Consider the following 20354-nt stretch of genomic DNA (forward strand, 5'->3'; position numbering starts at 1 on the left):
TATATATATATATATATATATATATATATATATATATATATATATATCATACCTCAGTTTAGAAGGAAGGGGGGAAAAGAACGACCCCTGGGCTCCCAAGTGCTTCCAACTTTCACAGATTCAACCATTTATTACATGGTGGACGGGTGTAGAACGTTGCACCTGGAAAGCTTTAGGGAGCAGGGTCCGGGAAGTCACTTTCTGCCTCCTCCGTGCAAAGCAGAACCAATCCTGCCACTGCCTATCACCGTCTTGGCCAGAGTAAGATTTCCTGGATCTCACCTTCCTTGTCAGCCAAGTGGGGCAATCATCTGGAAGTCGAGCTTTAAAGGAGGCCACTAGGGCACATAGCACCCCGTCTGGCCCGCAGTCTTCACCTGATGGCCTTTTGGTCCTTTCCTCAGAACAGCAGAGGAGAATGTCTTTGATAGGTCCCCAGAGAAGATCCAGAGGCTAATACCTACCCTATCTCTCAATTACAGTCACCTGGAACGAAGGGCCCATCAAAGACAAAGCCTTGAGGGAACAAGTTTCGGCCATCAAACAGTCAAGGACACGAGGACTGAGAGGCAGTCCCCTCAAGCACTGCTAATAACAGCTTAGAGAAAACACACTTGTAAGCTCCAGTCCTGAAATATGAGCTCAAGGAAAAGACGGAAACCTAGAGATCTCTTATGACAGTTCTTAAATATCCTCTTACCTCTTGTGTCCATAAGGCTGAGAAAGGTAGAAAAACAAATGCAAAATTTGATCCCCATGTTTGGCTGAATATCTGTGCTGGTGGTGGCTGTGTTTTCCATAGAAAGCATTGGTCAGGAAGCAGTGGGACCCAGAAAAGCAAAACAGAGATATATGGGAGGATTTGGAAACCTTGGAATTTTCTGAATTCTAAATCCTCAAAGAGCCTCCTTTGTCAGCTGAAACACAGCGCCCTTCCTCCGGTCTTCTGAGACACGTCTTGAAGACACTGTCATTGCTTTGCCTGAAGGAGTCACCCTCCAAGAGAAAGCCAGTTCTCCTCATGCACTACCCTGTATTGTCTCCGGAAATGATCAGACTTATATCCCAGCATGCCTCCAAAGGAAGGGCAATGGCAAACTCAAACCGGGGAGAATAAGGATTTGAAACCAACATTACTTCAGGATTTTTCTTTCTTCTTCTTCTTTTTTTTTTTTTTTTAATTTAAATTTCAGGTAAATGACAAAAATGTGTGGGGTTTTTTTGGTCTTTTTTTAAAAATTAATATATAACGTAGTATTTGTTTCAGGGGTACAGGTCTGTGATTCATCAGTCTTACACAATTCACAGTGCTCACCATAGCACATACCCTCCCCAAGGATTTTTCTCATTTTACTGATAGATTGGGGGGGAATATGGGTAGGAATAGATTTTTAGGATGCTCAACAGTGGAGGGAAGAACATAAGTCTAAATGAGTCTCAGTTTATTGACATACAATTGTTACAGAGGTCCTAGGGTTACTGTGCTAGCATGAGAAACATGGGACAGCAGGTGATTATCCCTAAAGTATTGAGTGTCATGTGTGACCCAGGCTGTCCATTATGTATGGGTCATCTAACACACTCATAAAATTCCATTGCTAATTGGAAATGGTTTATACGGACTGGGCCCGGACCCTGAGTGCTGGTGATGTTCCAAGGACACCCACAGACTACTTAGTTGAAGACTGATTACTTTGGACCTCTTCCATTGTGGACGAGGCACAGATTTCACCCCACTGAAGCAGGCTCATATATCTGGATTTGCAGTTGCTTCCCTATCACTATGGCATTCTATGTGACGCTGCTTCTGACCATGGAATTCACTTTACCATCAAAGAGGGAAGGCAACGGGTGGATACCCTTGTGATTTGAGCCTATCACCCAGGAGCAGTGATTTGTTTTGAACTGTGACTTGATACACTGCAGATATGGTTTCAGGACTAGCTCTGAGACAGTATCTAATGAAGTTGACATACTGTCCTTTAAAACAAGTGTTCAGAACCAGGGATCAATATGTGGGGCTGTTTCTCCCAGAGCCAGACTAAGCAGGTCTGGAAGATGGGGGAGTGGGGATGGTGCCTGCTCCATTTTACCTAACAACTCACTCTCTTCACCTTTGGACCCCACCGGTTTAGAGGTTTTGAATCCCAAAAAGGAATGCTCCACTACTGGGGGAACTGGCAATTAGGGTAGCTCCATTTGGAAAGGGGAAGTATGAAGTTTCGATTGCATGAGGGAGAGCTCCATTATCTAAGCAGAAAGCTTTGTTTAAAAGTGAACAGAGAAATCCGTGTGTGTGTAGATGTGGAACAGCAAAAGAGTGAGACTAATAAATGGAATAAATTTGTTTTCTTTCTTCTTTTGGGTCTCCACTATCTGAACTCATTCCAAAATTTTTGGTGAGTCTTGGTAGGGAGGCATGACCAGCTAGTTCATGGTCATACATGGACACAGGACGGAAGCTCTGCCAGCTTAGATGTTACTGCCCAGAACTTTGAATGTGGAACGAGGACACAAAGGATCAGGGTCAGTTTAGAGTTCATCCCCACGGTGGTGGTGGTAGAACCAAGGAGAAGCAGTTTGAGGAGTGGTTTTCAGTCCAGGGACCAGCATCGGTGGCACCCAAACCGAGCTGCTTTTGAGATGCGAATGGGTCGTGGTCCCAGATCTCTAGCTTTCTTGGATCCAGCCCATTTTCAAGATTGTTTCTCCTATAGATTTTATGAGCTCCCAAAAGCCTTCCATTAAATTCCTGTCTAAGTTAGCTGGAGTTGGATTTGTTGTTGTAAACCATGAATCTAACTAGCCTATCTCATCTGGGCTCTTTCCTTGGCTTATACTAATATTAGGTAGGGGAGATGTTGGGACTAACTTTAGTTAGCTCTTATATTATCAACCCTGGCAAGAAGCGGCTTGGAGAAGGACTGAACACAGCTCATCCACAATAATATCCCCTTTATTGATATTAATCACAGTTATGAGGTCTTGTCCATCAGAAAGTTTGCATTATGTAGAACTACATACAAAGACATAAAAATACACATACACTAACCACCAAACCCATTAACTTCAACCAATCAAAGCCCCTGAATGTCTTCCATTTCGATCATCAGTGCTCCAGAAGAACATACATAGACCCAGCATAAGGTTGGCTTTTGAGGTGTCAGAGCATTCACAGAGCAGGGTATTCACCCCTGGAAGCAATTCAACATGTAAACTCAGAGGGCAGGCATTGATAAACACAACACCTGAACGCCTGGGTCTTGGGCTGCCTGCCTTAATGGCAGAGCCCACTCAAGGTCCCACATACTCCTTTGACCAACGAGGACAGTAGGCCTTACTTAGCTCTGTTTGAAGCAGACAAATTATATCACCCCTATTGGAGAAACTATGTGTAGGAAAGAGCAGATTGGCTTCTAGTCTACTTCAAGTCATCCTTTAGAGTCATTTCAAGATGATGACTTGGCTAAGATTTACCCTACAAGGGGAATGTACCCTACGCCTTCTTCCTTCTTCATCCTAAGCTCTCCGGCCAAACTCCAGCAAAGCCTGCGATAGCCTAAGGGTTCAAGGTGAGGTTACAAGTCACATGGTCAACAGGGAAGGACCTATTGCAGATTCCCAAATGTCTTTCTCTCACTTAGGTTAGCTTAAGTGGCTCCCTCCATAACTACAAAAGGATTTGAGTTCCAACCATCCTCTGGTGTCCCCAAGTCTCTTGGAAAACTGAAGGCTATAAATTTATCGAAATAAATGTCTAGGGGATTTGGACACCATGACAAACCCCTTTGCTCTGGGATCCATAGAGTGCAGAGGTTTCTAATCAAAGCTGCATTCACACTCTGTGTTCACAGTTGTCTGAATTCCCTAATTCCCTTAACATCAATAGTGTCAATTTTGCCTTAAAAAAATAAAAAATGAAAGAAAAAGGCTAACAGATTTCCTTCCCTTTGTGTCCCCTCCCATACAGCATCTCCTTCGAGGGATGCAGAGGAAGGCATATTCTCTTGGGCTGGCTGGACCTTGGAGAGTGGGTTGCTATGTTCATGACGTTCCAGTTCCGGTCTCATGGGTAGATGATCAATGGTGAACGATCAGGAGGGACAGATGAGAGATGTCCTGGCCATTCTGCTCTGAGTCACGAGGCAAAAATGCTTAGGAAGCTTCTCTCTTGGTAGCTTGCTCCTGTAGGTGGTGACCTTGAGAAGCTGCCACTGAGCCCAGTGACGGAGACTGAAAGTATGACAGCAGAGATTTCCCTGATCTGGGTGTCCTTGGTAATCCCACCCAAGAAAGATTCTATGCAGTGGCCAAACAAAAATATGGAGTTCCGTGACACCTTGACATTCTAAATGAAACCAAGATCTCCCTCCAAAGAAGAGTAAAAACTGTCTTACTATAATCAGAGTCAATCAGGATAATGAGATGAAAAGGAGAGAAAGGAAAAGTGTTTTAATGTAAAGGAAGAGGCTTGTGGTCCCATTGAAGCCAACCATTGCAGTTTCCTGGTGCCATTTTTCCTGGGGTCCGAAGCATCTCAGCACTAGCCCAGGCCAACATCGAGGGACATCATCACCACAAATCCCACGATGGAGGCCCAGGAGGCCAGTTTCCCGTTACCACTAGGAAGGAAGGGAAGGAAGACCTTAATGCACTCTGGGACACCATCCAAGCTGAAAGCATCCTCTGTGAAGTCCAATTCCAATAGAAAGTACACCACTATGATTAATAAGAACAATAATATTGACAAGTAACACTTCTTAGGGCTTGCTAAATGCCAGGCAAACTAACTCATGTAACCCCAAAGGATGATCGCATGAGATCGGCACTGTCATTATTCCCTTGTTACTGATGGGGAAACTGAGGCATACAGAAGTAACTTGCCCAAAGATGCCTCTCGTGGCTCTGGAATATATGCTTGAATAATACAGAGTGGCAATTAAATTCTTGATGATATTATTGAGTCTGACCTTTTAATCTAGCCTCAACATCGTTCTGCTATAAAAACCAAATGAAACAAAGAAAGCAAGCCCCTACCCCCTGACACCCAGCCCATAGCAACACAGTGAGACTATGATGGATAGCTTTGCCTATCAGAGCTCACCTCTCCCCTCATTCCAGCCCCAGAAAAATCCACAAAGGGACGGGTGGGAGAGAAAGGGACAATACACAAAACGGGGCTAATCATCTGGATTAGTGGAGTGTAGATGCCCCTGCCTAGAGTCAATGGTCGGTCTCTCCACCTGCCCTGCTCATCTCTTTCGTTTCTGAGAGCACATTTGAGAAGGGGATGGGGATGATCCTAGGAAGGGGCCGGAAGGGGTGGGAGCAAAGAAAGGAGTAACAGATGAAGAAAGAGAAGATCTGGAGGCTGGGGCCCTGGGACTGGGAACCTGGCCAGGGGGAGATGAGGGACGGTTCACTCTCCAACCTGATCTGAGCCTCCGGGATGATGTCGTCCGTGACCACATAGACCATGGCGCCCGCAGCAAAGGCTAGGGCGTAGGGCAGCAGGGGCTCAGCCAGCACCACGGCAAAGGCGCCCAAGACCCCGGCCAGTGGCTCCACCATGCCGCTCAGCTGCCCGTACCTAAGGAGAGACCAGAGACACGTGCCACCGGGGGAGGGTCAAGCGGACATGCAGCCAGCATGCTCAGACTGCTGACTCAGCCCCAGAAAACAGACGCCTTTCCTTCCGCGTCGTATCTGCGCCTGGCAGTGCAAAAGGACTTCGCTGTGTTTTCAGCCACCGCCTTCTTCCCTGACCTCCTCCGACGCGGCAGGTGCCCCCTCCCGGGTGTCCCGTGGGGTTTTAAGTTGTCCCCACTGTCTGTTTTCCATAACAGCGTTATTGAGATCTAATTCACATACCATAGGGCACACCCATTTCATGTGTACAGTTCAGTGGTTTTAGCATAGTCACAGGGTTGCACAACCATCACCACTACCTGCTTCCAGAACATTCTCATCACTGCAAAAGAAACCCCATACCCATGAGCAGCCACTCCCCATGCCTCCCTCTCCCAGCTCCCGGCAACCACCGATCTGCTTTTTTGTCTCTACGAACATGCTTATTCTGGATATTTCATATAAAGGGACTCATGCAATGCTGGCTTATTTCATCTCGCATAATGTTCTCAAGGTGTCCTCATGTCGTAACACAATATCGGCGTTCACTTCATTCCTTTTATGAGTAATATCCCGCTGTACGGACACACCACGTGTTCTCTATCCATTCGCCAGCCGATGTCGGCGTTGTCTCTTGACGGGCAGGACACTGGTCAGGAGTGGTGCGGACGTTTCCCAAGGACGGCTGTGCCTGCTAGGTTTGGGGGTTCGGGCCACCTCTGCACCCCTTCCGAAGGAGCTGCACCCACACCCCTCTGCTGACGAGGTGGACCTACCTGGCCAGGTATCTCCTGAGGGCTGGCCCCCAGTACCCCCATCTTGGATTAAGGTGAGATTTCTTCATTTAAAAGAAGAATCCCTTTATTTGAGCAGGTGGGTCTCTGTTGCTTGCAATCCCAGAAGCCCTGATGAAAATAGCAGCCCACGTGAGCCCTGAGGCTTCAGAGAGCAGGAGAGAAGCTGGTACCTGATCCCCACAGCTGAGCCCAGCCAGCTATTGGGTTGAATACCAACAGACAGGGGAGCTGGGACACCTTTCCCACTATTCCGGGTGTGGGCATCTGGCAAGATGCACTGCCCGTGAGCCTCAATCTCTCCATCTGTAAAATGGGGGTAGGAAACCCGGAAGTGCCCTGGGGCATTTCCCTGTCCAGCTGGCCTCCCCAGTGACAGGACAGGGCTGTGAAGCCCCCCACTCCCCCCGCTTCTCCCTGGCCAGGAGCAGACAGCTGGCATGGGGGAGACACTGTCTACACTGCAGGGCCCTCTAAGGGAACACCACTTCCTGACTTAGGCTGTGTGCATGGGTCGGCAGACCTCTGCAGCTCTGCGGTGTGGGTACAACTCCCAGCCTCGGCTTTGTCACTTCGGGGAAAAAAGTGAGTTTGACGTCAAGCCCAGACTGGACTGAGAAGAAAAAAAGTTCAGTCTCGGGGTCCAGACGCTGAGCACGAGGCCCCCCCATTCCCTCGCCTCCCGTCCCGTGGTGCCCCTCCTGTACGAAACAACAGTCACAGCTTTGGGGCTCCCGGAACTCACATTCGAACCACATCTCTAAGGCCATTTGCCCTGCCCTCAACCCGTCCTCTGTTCCGTAGACTCCAACAATGGAGAAAGAGACAAGAGAGGGTAAAATAAAATAATTTAAGTATGAGTAAGAACTTGTAAGTCATAAGGTCCCATAAAATGGAAGGCATTTTTCAATTGTTGTTATTAGCAGTCTTTTAAAACGCCCTCACTGTACATTCTAGAGTGGCAATTGTTTTAACAAAGAGGTATTCTGGGGCTTGGAGTCCTGAGTTAAGGGACAGATTAGACTTCTAGTCTCGGAGTCACCACCGAGAGCTGGTCATCTGACACTCTGGGCCACAGTTCTCGCCTCTGAAAACTGAGGACTCACCTTACGTGTCATTGAAAAAGTAACACTAAGGAATAGACTAGAAAGACCATGGGGACTACGAAAACACGTTTTCTGAGTGCAAGAGGCATCATCTCCCAGACCCTCCTGACACAATCCTGGTCTTCACGTTGACAAGGGTTCTGAGCCGGGCCAATGTAATGACTCTTGGAGACAGGCTGTGGTCGGATGGGCCTACGTAAAGGTGTGTGACATTGCGAGTAGGCACTGGTTTACTTCCTACTCGACAGGGAGAAAACCCAACACTGAATGGGCACGGCGTGGCTACACCTGGAGGCATTTTGAAATAGGAAACATGACCACTGGGGCTGGTTTATGTAAAGGTCGAAGGTCAAGAGATGAGCTTCTTGAGCTTCCTTCCACGCCTGGGGGTGCAGGATTCAAACAGATTGTCGGCATTTTAGCAGAAGCTCCAGGGTCACTTCCAGGTCAGAGGAGGCGCTCTCGGAGAAAGAAGCCCGTACGAAGGACTGCTCTGAGCTTTACATCAGACACAACCCCGGCCTCTGAGAGAGGACACTCCGGAGCACTTACCAGAAGGCTCTCCAGGGGGACAAGCCAGCCCCTCGCAAGGGGAGGCTGACAGCCAGGCCCTCTGGGAAATTCTGGATCCCGATTCCAATGGCTAAATTCCTGAAAGAGCAAGAAGGCACATGAAGGCAACACCCGCCCACACACACACACACACACACACACACACACACACAGGACCCCCTGGCCTAGACGCAACACCGTCCTTGGGTGTGGGAGATCCAGGTGAGACCCGTGACAGGTGCAGGAAGGAGAGAGTTCAGGGCCTGTGTGGAGGTGCAGGGCACATGGAGACGAATGGGCTGATGCAGACCGTCTACCCTTTCCTGCTGTCCCTGGTCCCCAGGGATGCTCGATCTTTATGGGGCCGCAGTGAGCAGAGAACGTGCTGGCTGGGCATGAGGATGACTGGGGTCTGCCCCTTAACCGCATAACTTTGTGCAAATCATTTACCGTTGGACATCTCAGATCCTTAGGAATAACACAGCCGGGCTTGCCCAGGGATGGTAACCTCTCCCAAGAAGGACTGCTCATGGCCATGTGGCCCAGTGACCTCATGCCTGTAAAGTTCCCAGCACGTGTGAGGTGCTCAGTACATTGTGGTTTTATTCCCTACGGCATGGAGATGGGTACATGGCATTTTATTGAGAGGCAATCTCAGGAACGGGACAGGGGAGTCCTGAGCAGACTCCAACAGGGACACTGATCTCCTGGGCTCGGCTATCCCGCCGACCCTGCTGGTCTGGCCCGGGCACCACACTTCTTTGGGCCCCTGCGGTGCTCACCGAGATCCTCCCTCCTCTGCTCCTGTGGGACTTAGAGGGGCTGGGCTCTGGGAACTGGTCAGGCTCGAGGACAAACTGCCCACTATCTGCAGAGCGTGAAAAGGGCCGGCCTTGGGATCAGGGTCAAGAGTCTTACTTCTCACTTCTTGGGTCCCAGGTCTAGGAATCCAAACCCAGCTTTGGATAATACCGGCCAGCCCTGCTCGAGTCACAGGATCCTATAAGCTCCCACCAGCCCTGGGCACAAATACAGCTTGTTCTAGAGGCTTCTGCTATCCGTGTCATGGGGGCATTTGAAATATATTTCTTTTTAAGAAATGAACCTTAAGGGTCCATTTGCCAATATTTCATTGGCCCCTGCCCTGCCTTCTCAAACAGACCCTCAAAGGGGTCATCCTTTTCCCGACACTTTTCCAGTATCCCCTCCCCACTCCCAGATGGATAAGTGGATACAACCCTTCTTGACCTTTTGCAAAGCCCTGAATCATGGTTTCTTTCATGAGGAAGATCAAAGTGTCTGGCCAGTTCTAGTACCCCTCTCCTGACCGTGGAAACAGCCCTTTGTGGCGGGCTCGGTGCCCACGGCCATCGCCTGCCCCGCCCCATGCACAGGTAGGCGCACGCCGTCTCCCCAGCCTAACTCCAGAGTGGCCAGCCCCATGTCACCAGCAAGTCAGAGGTGGGGCTCCCCGTCCAAAGTCCTCACGTTGACACAGCACTGACCGCAGCCATGCACCAGGCGGGCTGTGGAAGCCTCCTCCACGTCCTGTCTGGGAGCCACCAACCTGATAAGCAGCACAGAAACCCCATTCTTCTATCCCTGGCAAGCCACATTACCTCGGCCCCACCCTGGCTCTGGCGTGGCGCTTCCAGCCCAACCAGGTGCCACACCCTCGGGATCCTGCCAGGCCGTCCTCAGCAGGGCACCACCTTGCCAGGTGATCACCACATCTCCCCTGAGTGCTCCTGGGCTCCTTCACCCCCCGACAAGGTCCAGACTGCGGATTCTCCACCCTTCCCATCTTCCTGTATGTCCCTTCTTAACTCGGCTCTGCTCTTCACGTGCATACACGTGCTCGCCCACCGCGTCCCCCGGCTCCGCTGGATGCCCTGCATCCGTGAGACTTCAACTAGCTAGGGGAGACCCAACAGAAGGACTCGGTCTGTTCCACTTCGTCACTTGCATCAGCTCGGGACTGAATTAAAACCCAGAGCCCTCGACCCTGGCCACGCACTAGCAAATGCCGATGCCTGGGCCCACCCTCGAGACTCCAGTGAATCGCTATGGTGTTGGGCTCCAGATCCGCAGACTTGGAAGAATGAGCTGATGGCACTGAGAGCCAATGACCTAAGATATCATCAGAGTGGGTGAGGACGAGGATCGTGGCCATGGCCACCTCCGAACCGGGAGCCCCTTCCCTGCTATCCTGGCGCCCAGCATCATGGGGGGGTGGCCCCAGGTCGGAGCTGAGGACACCAGCGGCTCCTTGTGAATGCACCAGCCGGCCTGCAGATTGGGTCCTTCCTGTGCATGAAACCCGAACTGGGGGGCCCTGGAGGGGATCCTGAAGAACAAAGAACAGAAGCAGCAAAGTGGGGGTGATGCTGGGGAGACAGACTAGTAACAGCAGAGAAGAAGAGAGTGGCTTGCAGGTGCCCAGGGAGAAGAAGCAGAAGGATGGCAGGGGCTCAGGCTGGCAGGGTTGGTCCCTGGTCCCTCCTGGCAGCAGGAGCTCGGAGCTGACTAAGCAGGGGTGGGGGCTAGAGCAGCAGGCTGGGCTGCAAAAGGGCAGCCTTCCAGGAAGGAAGCCCCAGATGCGCCCTCCCTCGTGCAGCCCTACTCTGCTCCCCCTGGGCACCTATGGAAGCGCATCCCCAGGGAGCGGGGTTTGGTGGGCCATCCCCTCCTGCGTTCAACTTTGGGGACGGAAAGCCCAGATGAGAGGTTTCCTTTCCAGGATGGGCTATGAAGATTCCAAACAGGGTTCAAAAAGCAAAGGGGAAAACCCAAACCTTGGCCTTCCCAAGACAGTGAAGCTGCTGCGTCCTGTGTTTTGTTCTTCCCGGAGGGAGCACAAAGACACCATCACCAGTCTAGACTGTGACAAATGAGCGGCAGGGAGGTGGGGACGAAGGGCTCATTAAGAAAAGAAACCACAAGCTCTCCCCTGACAGCACCCCTTCCCTTTGGTGTCAAGCCAAGCCCCACAGTGATCTGTCACCTGAGCCGGACCAGGATTAACAGGGAGGGGAGAGAAAGGCCAGCAAAGGACGTCCGTGGGGAGAGCAGGGGCAGGGAGGAGGGAGGGCGAGTGGAGAGCAGGTGGGTGGAGGGGGGCCGGGGCCTGGCAGGTGCAATGCTGGCCCTCCCGGCTGCTAGTTAGGAGGGGCCTCCCTGCCCTTACCTTCAGATACCGCTGATCCCAAGAGATGAGCGACGAGAGGAAAGGCCATGCCAGTGGGCAGTTGTTTCTGCTTTTTCTTAGAGGCCTGGAAGCAACTAGAGGCCTAATCCCGTGTCCCTGGCTTCTCATCTGCATCCTCCTCCTCCTCAGCCCCCAGAGTAAAAGTCAGAGAACATTCGGGTTACAGGGTCGTTGGAGGCCCCGTTGTTCAACACCTTCATGATTAAAGGAGGAACAAAGGCACAGAGAAGCTGCATGTCTTTGGAGACGGTGTGACAGACAGTGGGTGTGCCAGACAGACCTGGGGGGGGGGACACAACTCGGCCTTCACTTTGTCTGCGAACCAGGCACAAACTCCCCTCCTTTTTGGGGTTCTTCTGTCGACAATCGCTGTGAAGTGCCGCTCACAGCTCACAGCCCAGAGCTGGTCCTACCATTAAAAATTGCCCGAGGTTCCTGAATGAGGCGGCACTCGGGCTCTGCTGTTCCCCACACCGCCTGGTGACCTTCCCAACCCCAAACGAACTTCTTATCCAACTCATGCTCCTCAACCTTCTCGATTCTGTGACCTCCTCCTGGTCACAAGGCCAGCAATAGCAACTGACAGCCAGGTGGGAGCCCCCTTTCAAGGGGGACTCCGAATCCACCACTGAGCCCTGGCCGCGTGTGAGAGCTTATGTCATATGTGAAGAGAGATGTGAGGGAGGGCGCCCCATCATCTTCAAGGAGTTTACAGTCGAATCGAGGGCAAAACCCCTGCCTACAAAGAACTACAGGATGGCGTCCAACTGGCTCAAGGCTGTAAGGGAAGCACAAAGCCCGCACGGAGAACATTCTAGTAGAGGAAGAGGATCTGAGACAGAACGTGACATTCAAGATGGACTCTGAAGGATGGGGACCCCTTTAATGGACAGAGAGAGATAAGGAGACACACGTCTTGTGGGAAGAAGGAACAGAGCAAGCCAGTGTGTGAGATGGTAGGCCGGGCCATCCAGGCCTTCTTTCTTGCCCCTTCCCCAATTCAAAGCCCACACACACACACATGCACGCACACACACACACACATGCACGCACACAGGGCATGTGCAGAAGTCACAGCCCAGCTCTCCCAGACATCAGACTTGTAAAAACCATTCCTACGTACAGGAAAGCATCACAGTTCGCTGAGTCTACTGGCTTTCGAGGGCAAACCTGAGTGCTTAGTGCCCCGGCCTCAGCCCCACCCCAGGGGTCGCCCCAAAGCCAAGTGTGGGGACGCACCCCAGTGGTGTCCAGCCCACGTCTGGATGCAGACTCCCCTGCTGAATGAGATGCCTGGAGGGTTCCCTTGAGACCCATTTATTGGCCATACCCACTCAGACCTCTCACTTAACATCTCGGGCCTCGAACTTGGGGAGAGCTTTCAGCGTGTGCCCTGTGGGCAGCATCACAGAGCACACAGTCCCCATGCGATGACCTGTGGCCAAAGTCAGCTCATCTCTCATCTCCCATCTCCAGATACTAGGCCTATCAGAAGGTGCCTAAGGTCCCCCAGCTGGAATAGAAACGATCATAATCATCCCTGCCATTTACTGCAGGCGATGGAAGGGTCAGGCGTGGTTGTGGGTGTTTTACACGTAGCAAACCCTTAGTCCTCTCTGCCACCTTGTGTTTCCTACCCTTAATATCCCCATTTCACAGATGGGGAAGCTGATGCACAAGCAGCTGTCCCCAAGGTCACCCAGCCACGGAGTGACAGTGGTCACATACTTCGGGTCCTCTGGGCCTCATGCAGACCCATCAAACCATCCCGGGCTCCGGTGCTGCCTTATGCCCACTCAGCAGTGACCTGCGGGTTGGGCCCACTCTGGAGGCAAAGAGCGCAGACCGGATTGAGGAGGTGTTAACCAGAGACCTCCAGAGTTAAGGGGGTTGGAGCATCTCTATAGCCGGGGTCCTCAGCCTTGCCACTGTGGACGTTTTAGGTCAGTTCGTTCTTTGCTGTAGGGGCTGTCCCGGGTACTGTGGGATGTGTAGAGGCATCTCTGGTCTCTACCCACCAGATGCCAGGAGCATCCTCCCAGTCCTGACAACCGAAAATGTCTCAGACACTGCAGAACATCTTGGGCGGTGGGGGGGGTCTAGGTGGCAAATCACCCCTGCTTGAGAACCACCGACCGAGAGTAAGCAACAGCTTAGGTGAGCTGACTTCTTCGCCAAGGATCTGAACACCAGAAAAAATGATTCGGACCCAGCAAGGACAATATCTGATCTCATTCATCTCATTTGAGAATTTCTAGGCTCGGCGGAGTTGAGTCTTCTCGGGAACTTAGCGGTGGCAGGACAGACTCCTGGGATTCAGGGTACACGCAACACTGGGAAATGACCGGGCCTCCGCTCCCTCATTCCTAAGGCAGTAGCTCTGGGACCCTGGAGTTGCACGATTCTGGGGGAACCGTGCACATCGTGTGCTCTGTGAGTGGAACCCCCCAGAGTTGTGCAATGGGACATTCCTGCTTGAACCCCAACCAGAGGTTATTGCTCAGCAATGGGTTTAGTTCTGTGGTTGGAGGCGAGGTGTCCCCGGGGAGGCTACTACGGGAGGGAGAGTCAGCGATTTCCCTGAGAGTTGGCAGGTGAGCGTCCTTGCAACCCGCAGCGTGCTCTCCAGGCTATGTTCTCTGGCCCGCCAATAATGACAGGAGAACAGCATATTCCTGACAAGCCCCACTTCACCCGGGCCCTCAGATCCTCCCCTGGGCCGCGAGCGTGTGTGTTCTTGTGTGGCAGGCCCTTACATACTGTTTTGATCGTTATCTTCCTGCCCTGAAAGGCCTGAGTGTTCAGGCTCAGCGGTGACATCACCAGCTTCCCACTCGGGCTGCCACTGGAGGTGTTTGATGAGCCTGCAGGTGGGAAGGGGCTGGATGCTCCCCGCGGGGCTGCTGGGGCCCTACCTGCTCCGTGGAGCTGGCTTAGCACGGAAGGGATCTTCCCCCACCCCCTTCTCTCGGTTTTGGGAGGCTTATTGCCCCAGGCTGGAAAGCCGAGATGACCCATCCTTTCCCTTAAAGTGGGCGGCCCTTCTCAAAGAGAGCGGGGAAGAGCCCCAGGAAGTCAAGCCACAGGCAGGGTGGCATAGGAGGGTGATTCAGACCACCACTGCACACCTCTCCTTGAGGAATAGCCTCCTGGGGCTGGAGGGGATCTCTCACTCCCCAAGGGACGCCCTGGGGATCCTCACCTGCCAAGTCTCCCAGCAAATAAGTCAGTCCTCCCTACAGGCCAGATAGGAGGCTGCCTCCACATGATTTAAAAGAACCTGGGGGTATGGACCCCAGAGCAGCGTGTTTCCATACTCATAAAAAGGCTCTACCAGGTTCCTCGTGGCTGTATCAGTAGCCCCCAAACCAAAAATTAAGCAAACGCCCATCAAGGATGGAATGACTAAAGCAACGGTGGTCTGCTCCCCCCGTGCAATAGTGTTTGGCAACGAGAACGGACGATCTACAGCTACGTGCAACAGTAGGAGCATCTCAGAGGCAAAATCATGAGCGAAAAAGGCTAGACACAAATCATGAATTCTGTGGGCTTCTAGTCACATAAATTCCCCAAATGGGACAAAACCGAGCTACGTCTTCTTATCTGCTAATTGATAGGAGGCGTCAGAGGCCAAAAGCAACAGTTTATTGGTGAGTTCTCCTTTAAAGTAATTGATTTTTAGGGGCGCCTGGATGGCTCAGTCGGTTTAGCATCCGATTCTTGGTTTTGGTTCAGGTCATGAGCTCAGGGTCCTGGGATCGAGCCCCACATTGGGCTCCCTGCTCAGGGAGGAGTCTGCTTGTAGATTCTCCCTCTCCCTCTGCCCCTTGCCCAGCTCTATCTTTAATAAATAAATAAATCTTAAAAAAAAAAAACTGATTTTTAAAAACAATGCATTCTAGCAGAGAATGCAGATGCTCTCAAGGTAGGACTTCAGGTCCTGGGTGGGGGTCACACTCTGGGGACAAGAATAACTTCCTATTGCCTTTTAATAAAGACGTTTTACCGCAGCTGATGTACATGCAGAGAAGAGCACATACTCTAAGAGCTCTGCTTGATGAATTTTCAGAAACTTATTGATCATCACGAAACCCACACCCAGCTCAAGAAACAGAACATGCTGAGCACCCCATGAGCCTCCAATCCCGGGGTCCCTGCTCTCCAAGAGGAGCCCCTGTCTTCACTTCCAATAGCTCAACTTGGTCGTGCCTTCTTGGGGACATTCTGTGAATAGTTTAGGGGGCCCTACAAGACCCAGATGAGGGTTATGCGTGCTGAACGCTTTGCAAACTTGGCATGCGGGCGGTGTCCCCCCAGCCATAGGTTTGGAGACCCCTCGGTGTAGGGTCTTTCCTGGGATACCTCCGTTTGTCCCCCTGCCATCCTTCACTCCAGTCTCTCATTCGCTGATTGCCCCAGTCACTCCAACTGCAGGATCAACATTTGAGGGGAGGGGATGCAACAAAAACATTTTGTTCTCCAGCACAAAAAATACCATTGCAAGCCACTAAAAAATTTTCCAGCATTTTGGTACTTTCTTCTAAAGAGCTTTAAGTAAGTGCCTTTATAAACATTTATTCTTTCTTTCACTTAGGGGGTGTAAGTTCATTTTCCATTTTGTAGGCAGAGTAACCAAGGTCCCACAAAGGGGGAGGTGATAATCTGAACACAGCATGGGGTCACTGCAATAAGGCAACCTGTGCTGGGTTCCAAGCCTTCCCCATATGCCATCTCTGTATAAAACCATGGAAGGCGGGGAGAAAAGTGGCCAGTGACGGCTTCGGGGAAGGAAGACCGCAAACCTTGATGTCATTCTTGGCCACTCTCTCTCGCTCCTCACACACAACCTGACAGGGAATCCTGGGGATCTATCCTCCAAGCCTGTACAGATCCAGGCACTTCCTACCCCCTCCACAGCTACGCCCAGGTGGGGACTGCCACCTTCTCCTGCCTGGTTTACAGTGGCAGCGTCCTGCCTGGTCTCCTTGCTGTTCCCACTGCCCCTCCCGTTTGTTCTCTCCACACCTGCTCCCTGGCTTGAAACTGCTGTGGCTACCCCTTTCACCCAGAGGTAGAGCCCAGGTCCTTCCCCTGGCTTGCTGCGACCTACATGTCCCCGCCCTCTGTCCTCTCTCTGACCCCCTCTATTCCTCTTCCCTGGCTCCTTCCACTCCAGCTGTCTAGTCTCTCTCTCTACCCTTCTCTCTCTGCATGCTTGGTTGCTCCTGCTTTGGGTGTTTCTACTGGAATATTCCTCCTTGGATATCTGTGGCTATCTCTGCACCTCTTTCAAGACTAGGCCATCTGACTTTTCCAAGGCTAGGTCATAAAAGACATTGTGGCTTTCGTCTATGTCTCTCGACCACTAGCTCTGGGGAAAGCCAGGTGCCATGGTGTAGGACCCTCAAGCAGCCGCACAGAGGCACCCATGTGACCGAGGGCCTCCAGCCAGCAGCCATGTGGTCCGCCATCTTGGAGGCTGGTCCTCCAGCCTTTAGATGAGTATAGCTCCAGATGACTCCTTGACTGCAACCTCAGGAGGGACACAGAGCAGGGGCCACTCAGCAAAGCCACTCTCCAATTCCGACCCCACAAAGAACACGACATAAGGTTTACTGGTTTGAGCCACCAAACTTTGAGCCATTTGGTTATTCCACAGTTGTAAGAGCCACCTTCCCAATGAAATCTGCCCTTGTCCCCTTATCTAAAATTACAAACCATCCAGCCCTCCCATTCCCCTTTGAGCCTAGTCGATTTTTCTTCTCCTCTTCCTTCTTTTTTTAAGAGCAATTCCTACCGTCCAACATACTGTACAACATACTCATTTTTCTTGTGTATGGTTCGCTCTCTCCCCCGTGTCCGACCCGGCATCAGAACAAGCTAGGAATCTCTGTCTGTTCACTGATGTGTCCCAAGCACCTACAAGAGTGCCAGGTGCACAAAGCCATGAAACAGGTATGTGCGCAGATGCGGGCCCGGGAGCCCCAGCAAGGCCGATGTCTTGTCTGCTCCCAGCTGCAGGTCATCAATCAGCAGCGAGCATGTCCCAACTCCCTGGGCCGCGGTGTCTTCTGCTCGAAAACAAGGAGGCTGAATCGGGCGACCCATAAGCTCTTTTCCAGATCCTAAGCTCTGCGATTCCTACACAAGGGCGGCTTTGTGGGCTCTCCAGATTCCCGGGACTGCAGAGACAGGCCTCCCCGTTTGCCAAAGCTCATTTTCCTGGCCGTGCACATCTGGAAAGCCGAAAAACAAAACCATCGCCTTGTGCACATCTGGACAGCATAAACCAATCACTCCAAGAGGAAACTCCGAAACGGCTGCTCAGCGAAAAACCGCGGTGCATGCCAAAGGAGAGGGGCTGAAAGGCTCCTTTCTTTTCCACCCACAAAACAATCTTCTGGGCACGAAGCTGGAGGCTGAATGCTCTGCCGCTGAATACCATACGCTCTCAATAGCCTTCGACTTGCAGTCTCTGTCACGTTGCTCTCTCTGCCTGGCTCCTGGCCAATGCAAAACTTAGAGAACAGGGATTTTATTCCACCCCCCAACTCCCTTGTTAAGACCAAACGATACCTTCACTTATCCTTGGGGCATGTGGACCGAGTTCAAAGCTGAACACCACCTGCTCCTCCTCCTGCAGGGAGAGCAATTGAACAGGCCGAACAGGGAGCTCTGAGCTCTGGTGAGAAATCGCGGGCGATTTGCATGCAGTTCTGACTGCAGCTGGGCAGAGAAAGCCGCCTGTCAATATGTGTGCTGTGGGACAACAAGCCCAGGCCCCCAGAACAAAGAGGAATGATATTCCTTTGCAAATGAAATGAGGTTCAGGGGCTCTGAACCTCCTGCTAGCTCTCCTCGCTAGCAAAGATAAGCGGTGCAGGGAGTGGGGGAGAGGCAGGGAAACGTGCGCTTCTACCCACTTCCAAGTTCACCGCCAGTGATGTCAACGGCTTGATGGCCAAGACAACTTGGAGCACGGGAAGGCTCGAGCTGCAGCTCAAAGCGTGTGCAATGAGTCCATCTCGTGCACGCTACTGAGGACACTTGCAAGGAGTGGATGAGGGTAGGTGGAGACCTGGGGGTTAGGGGGTCTGGTCATCCCTCACTGTCGTTCCTTAGAGGTCTCTTGTGGGTGCAGGTGAAGAGCAGGAGCAAGACCCAGAGAGTTATGGTCCTGAGCCCCAGCCCTGGACCCTCACCCTCGAACCGCGGCACCTCTCCAAGACTCAGAACACTACATCCATGAGACCACCGCCTTCTGCTCGCAAGTCTGACAGCACTGAGAGCTCACGGCCCACAGCTCACAGCCCGCTGCCTCTGAGTGCACGCTGATGTGAAGAAATCCAGGCGGGGCGCTGGAAAGAAATCTAACAAAAAAGAAATCTTTTCCTTCCCTGTCCTGGCCAGCTGGGGATGCTGAGCTTTGCTGCTGGGAAACCACTATGTCTTCTTGGCTTCTCAGCAGGGATGAGGGCGAGTGCAAGATGCACGTCCATAAAACCAGTGCCAACGAGGTGAGCTGCGGATCATCATCAGCTGGGAGTTTCTGCGCATGCTACCAATGATACCAAGATGGGGGCGAAGCCGCCCTCATCAGCGCCGCTGCTTCTAGAAACAGCTGGTGCTGCTCACAGAGGTGCCTGGCTAACAGCAACTGTGGCAAGAGCACTAAACGGCTCATTTAATAAGCTCCTGCTTTGCACCAGATCCAGAGATAAGTGCTGTTGATGAGTCATCTCATTTTACTCTGGCAATGACCCTACACAAGAAATGCTAGTAACCCATTTCAGAGATGCAGAAACTGAGGCTTAGAGAGAGGGTGAAGTGTCTCTCCCAAGTTCATGAGCCCCCAAGTAGCTGAAATCCCAGCTCACATCTGCTGATTCTAGAGCTCATGGGCTTCACCTCCACGTGCTGACCCCCACACTCCTGTAGGAACCTTGCAGAGTGAGGGTGGATCTTCCTGTGATCTCCGTTTATGAGGGGTAACCTGCGATTATGGGCAGTATTTCACACCATGAAGCCGCCTGGTACCAATTTTCCGCTGCAGGGGTTAGGGACAGGGGCCTAGCACAAACACTGTAAAAGATCCCGTTGGTTTAAAATATTCATGTTCTTTAATTATGTGTAAAATCAAAAGAGGTTTCCAGTATTTTCAAATGAATGGCTGGGTTCTGACACATACCCAGCATCCTTTTCTCGGTCAGTAACTATAAAGAATTCCTTGGCTACTATATGTAGATCTCAGTGGGCTCCAAATGGATGCCCCTGGGGCCATTCCCAAGGTGCCAGGAATCCCTAGCCTTCCTGGTGGGAGGAAGCCAATGAAACCCTCTCATCTCTGACCCCTGCGCTCTGTCTGAGGGATAACTAAGCAGTGCGAGTCCAGAGTGAGGGGAGGGCATAACCACAGGCTCTGAGAGGGCACAAAAGAAGGAGAAAGGGCTGAGAGTGTGCATCACACGATCATACCAAGAGCTGCTTGGTCCCCACCCGAGGAATCACTCAGGGACACAGGGGGTTTAGAGCCCATCCAGTCAGAGCTGAGACTTAAGGATCGTCCCATGTGAATAGGAGATTATGGAGAAGACTGCCTTCCCCGCTGTGTCCTATCCAAAACAGCCAGTCCTCTGGCCTCTTCAAGAGCACCCATGTCATCCAAGACAGAGAGGCAAGGAAACTGCTTTCCATTAAAGGAGATTAAGGAAACGTGACAACCAAATGCAATGCCAAAACCAACAAATAAAACATCAGCAGACACATCTATAAAGGACATTCGGGAGTGATTACAAAAATTGGATAGGGTCAGTGTACTAGATAATTTCATTAGATCTATGTTGAATTTCTTGGGTGAGATAATCATTTTGTGGTTATGGGAGAGAATGTCTTTATCCTTTCTTTTTTCCCTCGAAGTTAAGTAGGTTGCTTTGCTCTGAGACTTCTCAAATAACTTAATATACAAATTTAATCATTCATCAAATATTTAGAGAGTCCTTACTATGTGCCAGGTACTCTGTATTTTTTTTTTTTTTACTTTTTATTCTGAAATAATTTGATACTTAC

General features: G+C 51.5%; 1 protein-coding gene across 4 annotated transcripts in view; it reads right to left on the reverse strand.

The window, feature by feature from the left end:
- Positions 1-2782: 2782 nt before the first annotated feature.
- Positions 2783-20354, reverse strand: part of SLC39A11 (solute carrier family 39 member 11) — a 325403-nt gene continuing 307831 nt past the window's right edge. For 3 of the 4 annotated variants that reach the window (XM_021678531.1, XM_021678529.1, XM_021678528.1), the window contains 3 exons: positions 8081-8179; positions 5432-5590; positions 2783-4622 (listed from right to left, as the gene is read on the reverse strand). In XM_021678531.1, coding sequence (XP_021534206.1) covers positions 4544-4622; positions 5432-5590; positions 8081-8179 — 337 coding nt within the window. In that variant the 3' untranslated portion in view covers positions 2783-4543. The remainder of the gene's footprint in view (positions 4623-5431; positions 5591-8080; positions 8180-20354) is intronic. The other variant, XM_021678530.1, reaches the window with a different exon arrangement.

Source organism: Neomonachus schauinslandi, chromosome 15 (genome assembly GCF_002201575.2).
Source record: "Neomonachus schauinslandi chromosome 15, ASM220157v2, whole genome shotgun sequence".
Lineage (NCBI taxonomy): Eukaryota > Metazoa > Chordata > Mammalia > Carnivora > Phocidae > Neomonachus > Neomonachus schauinslandi.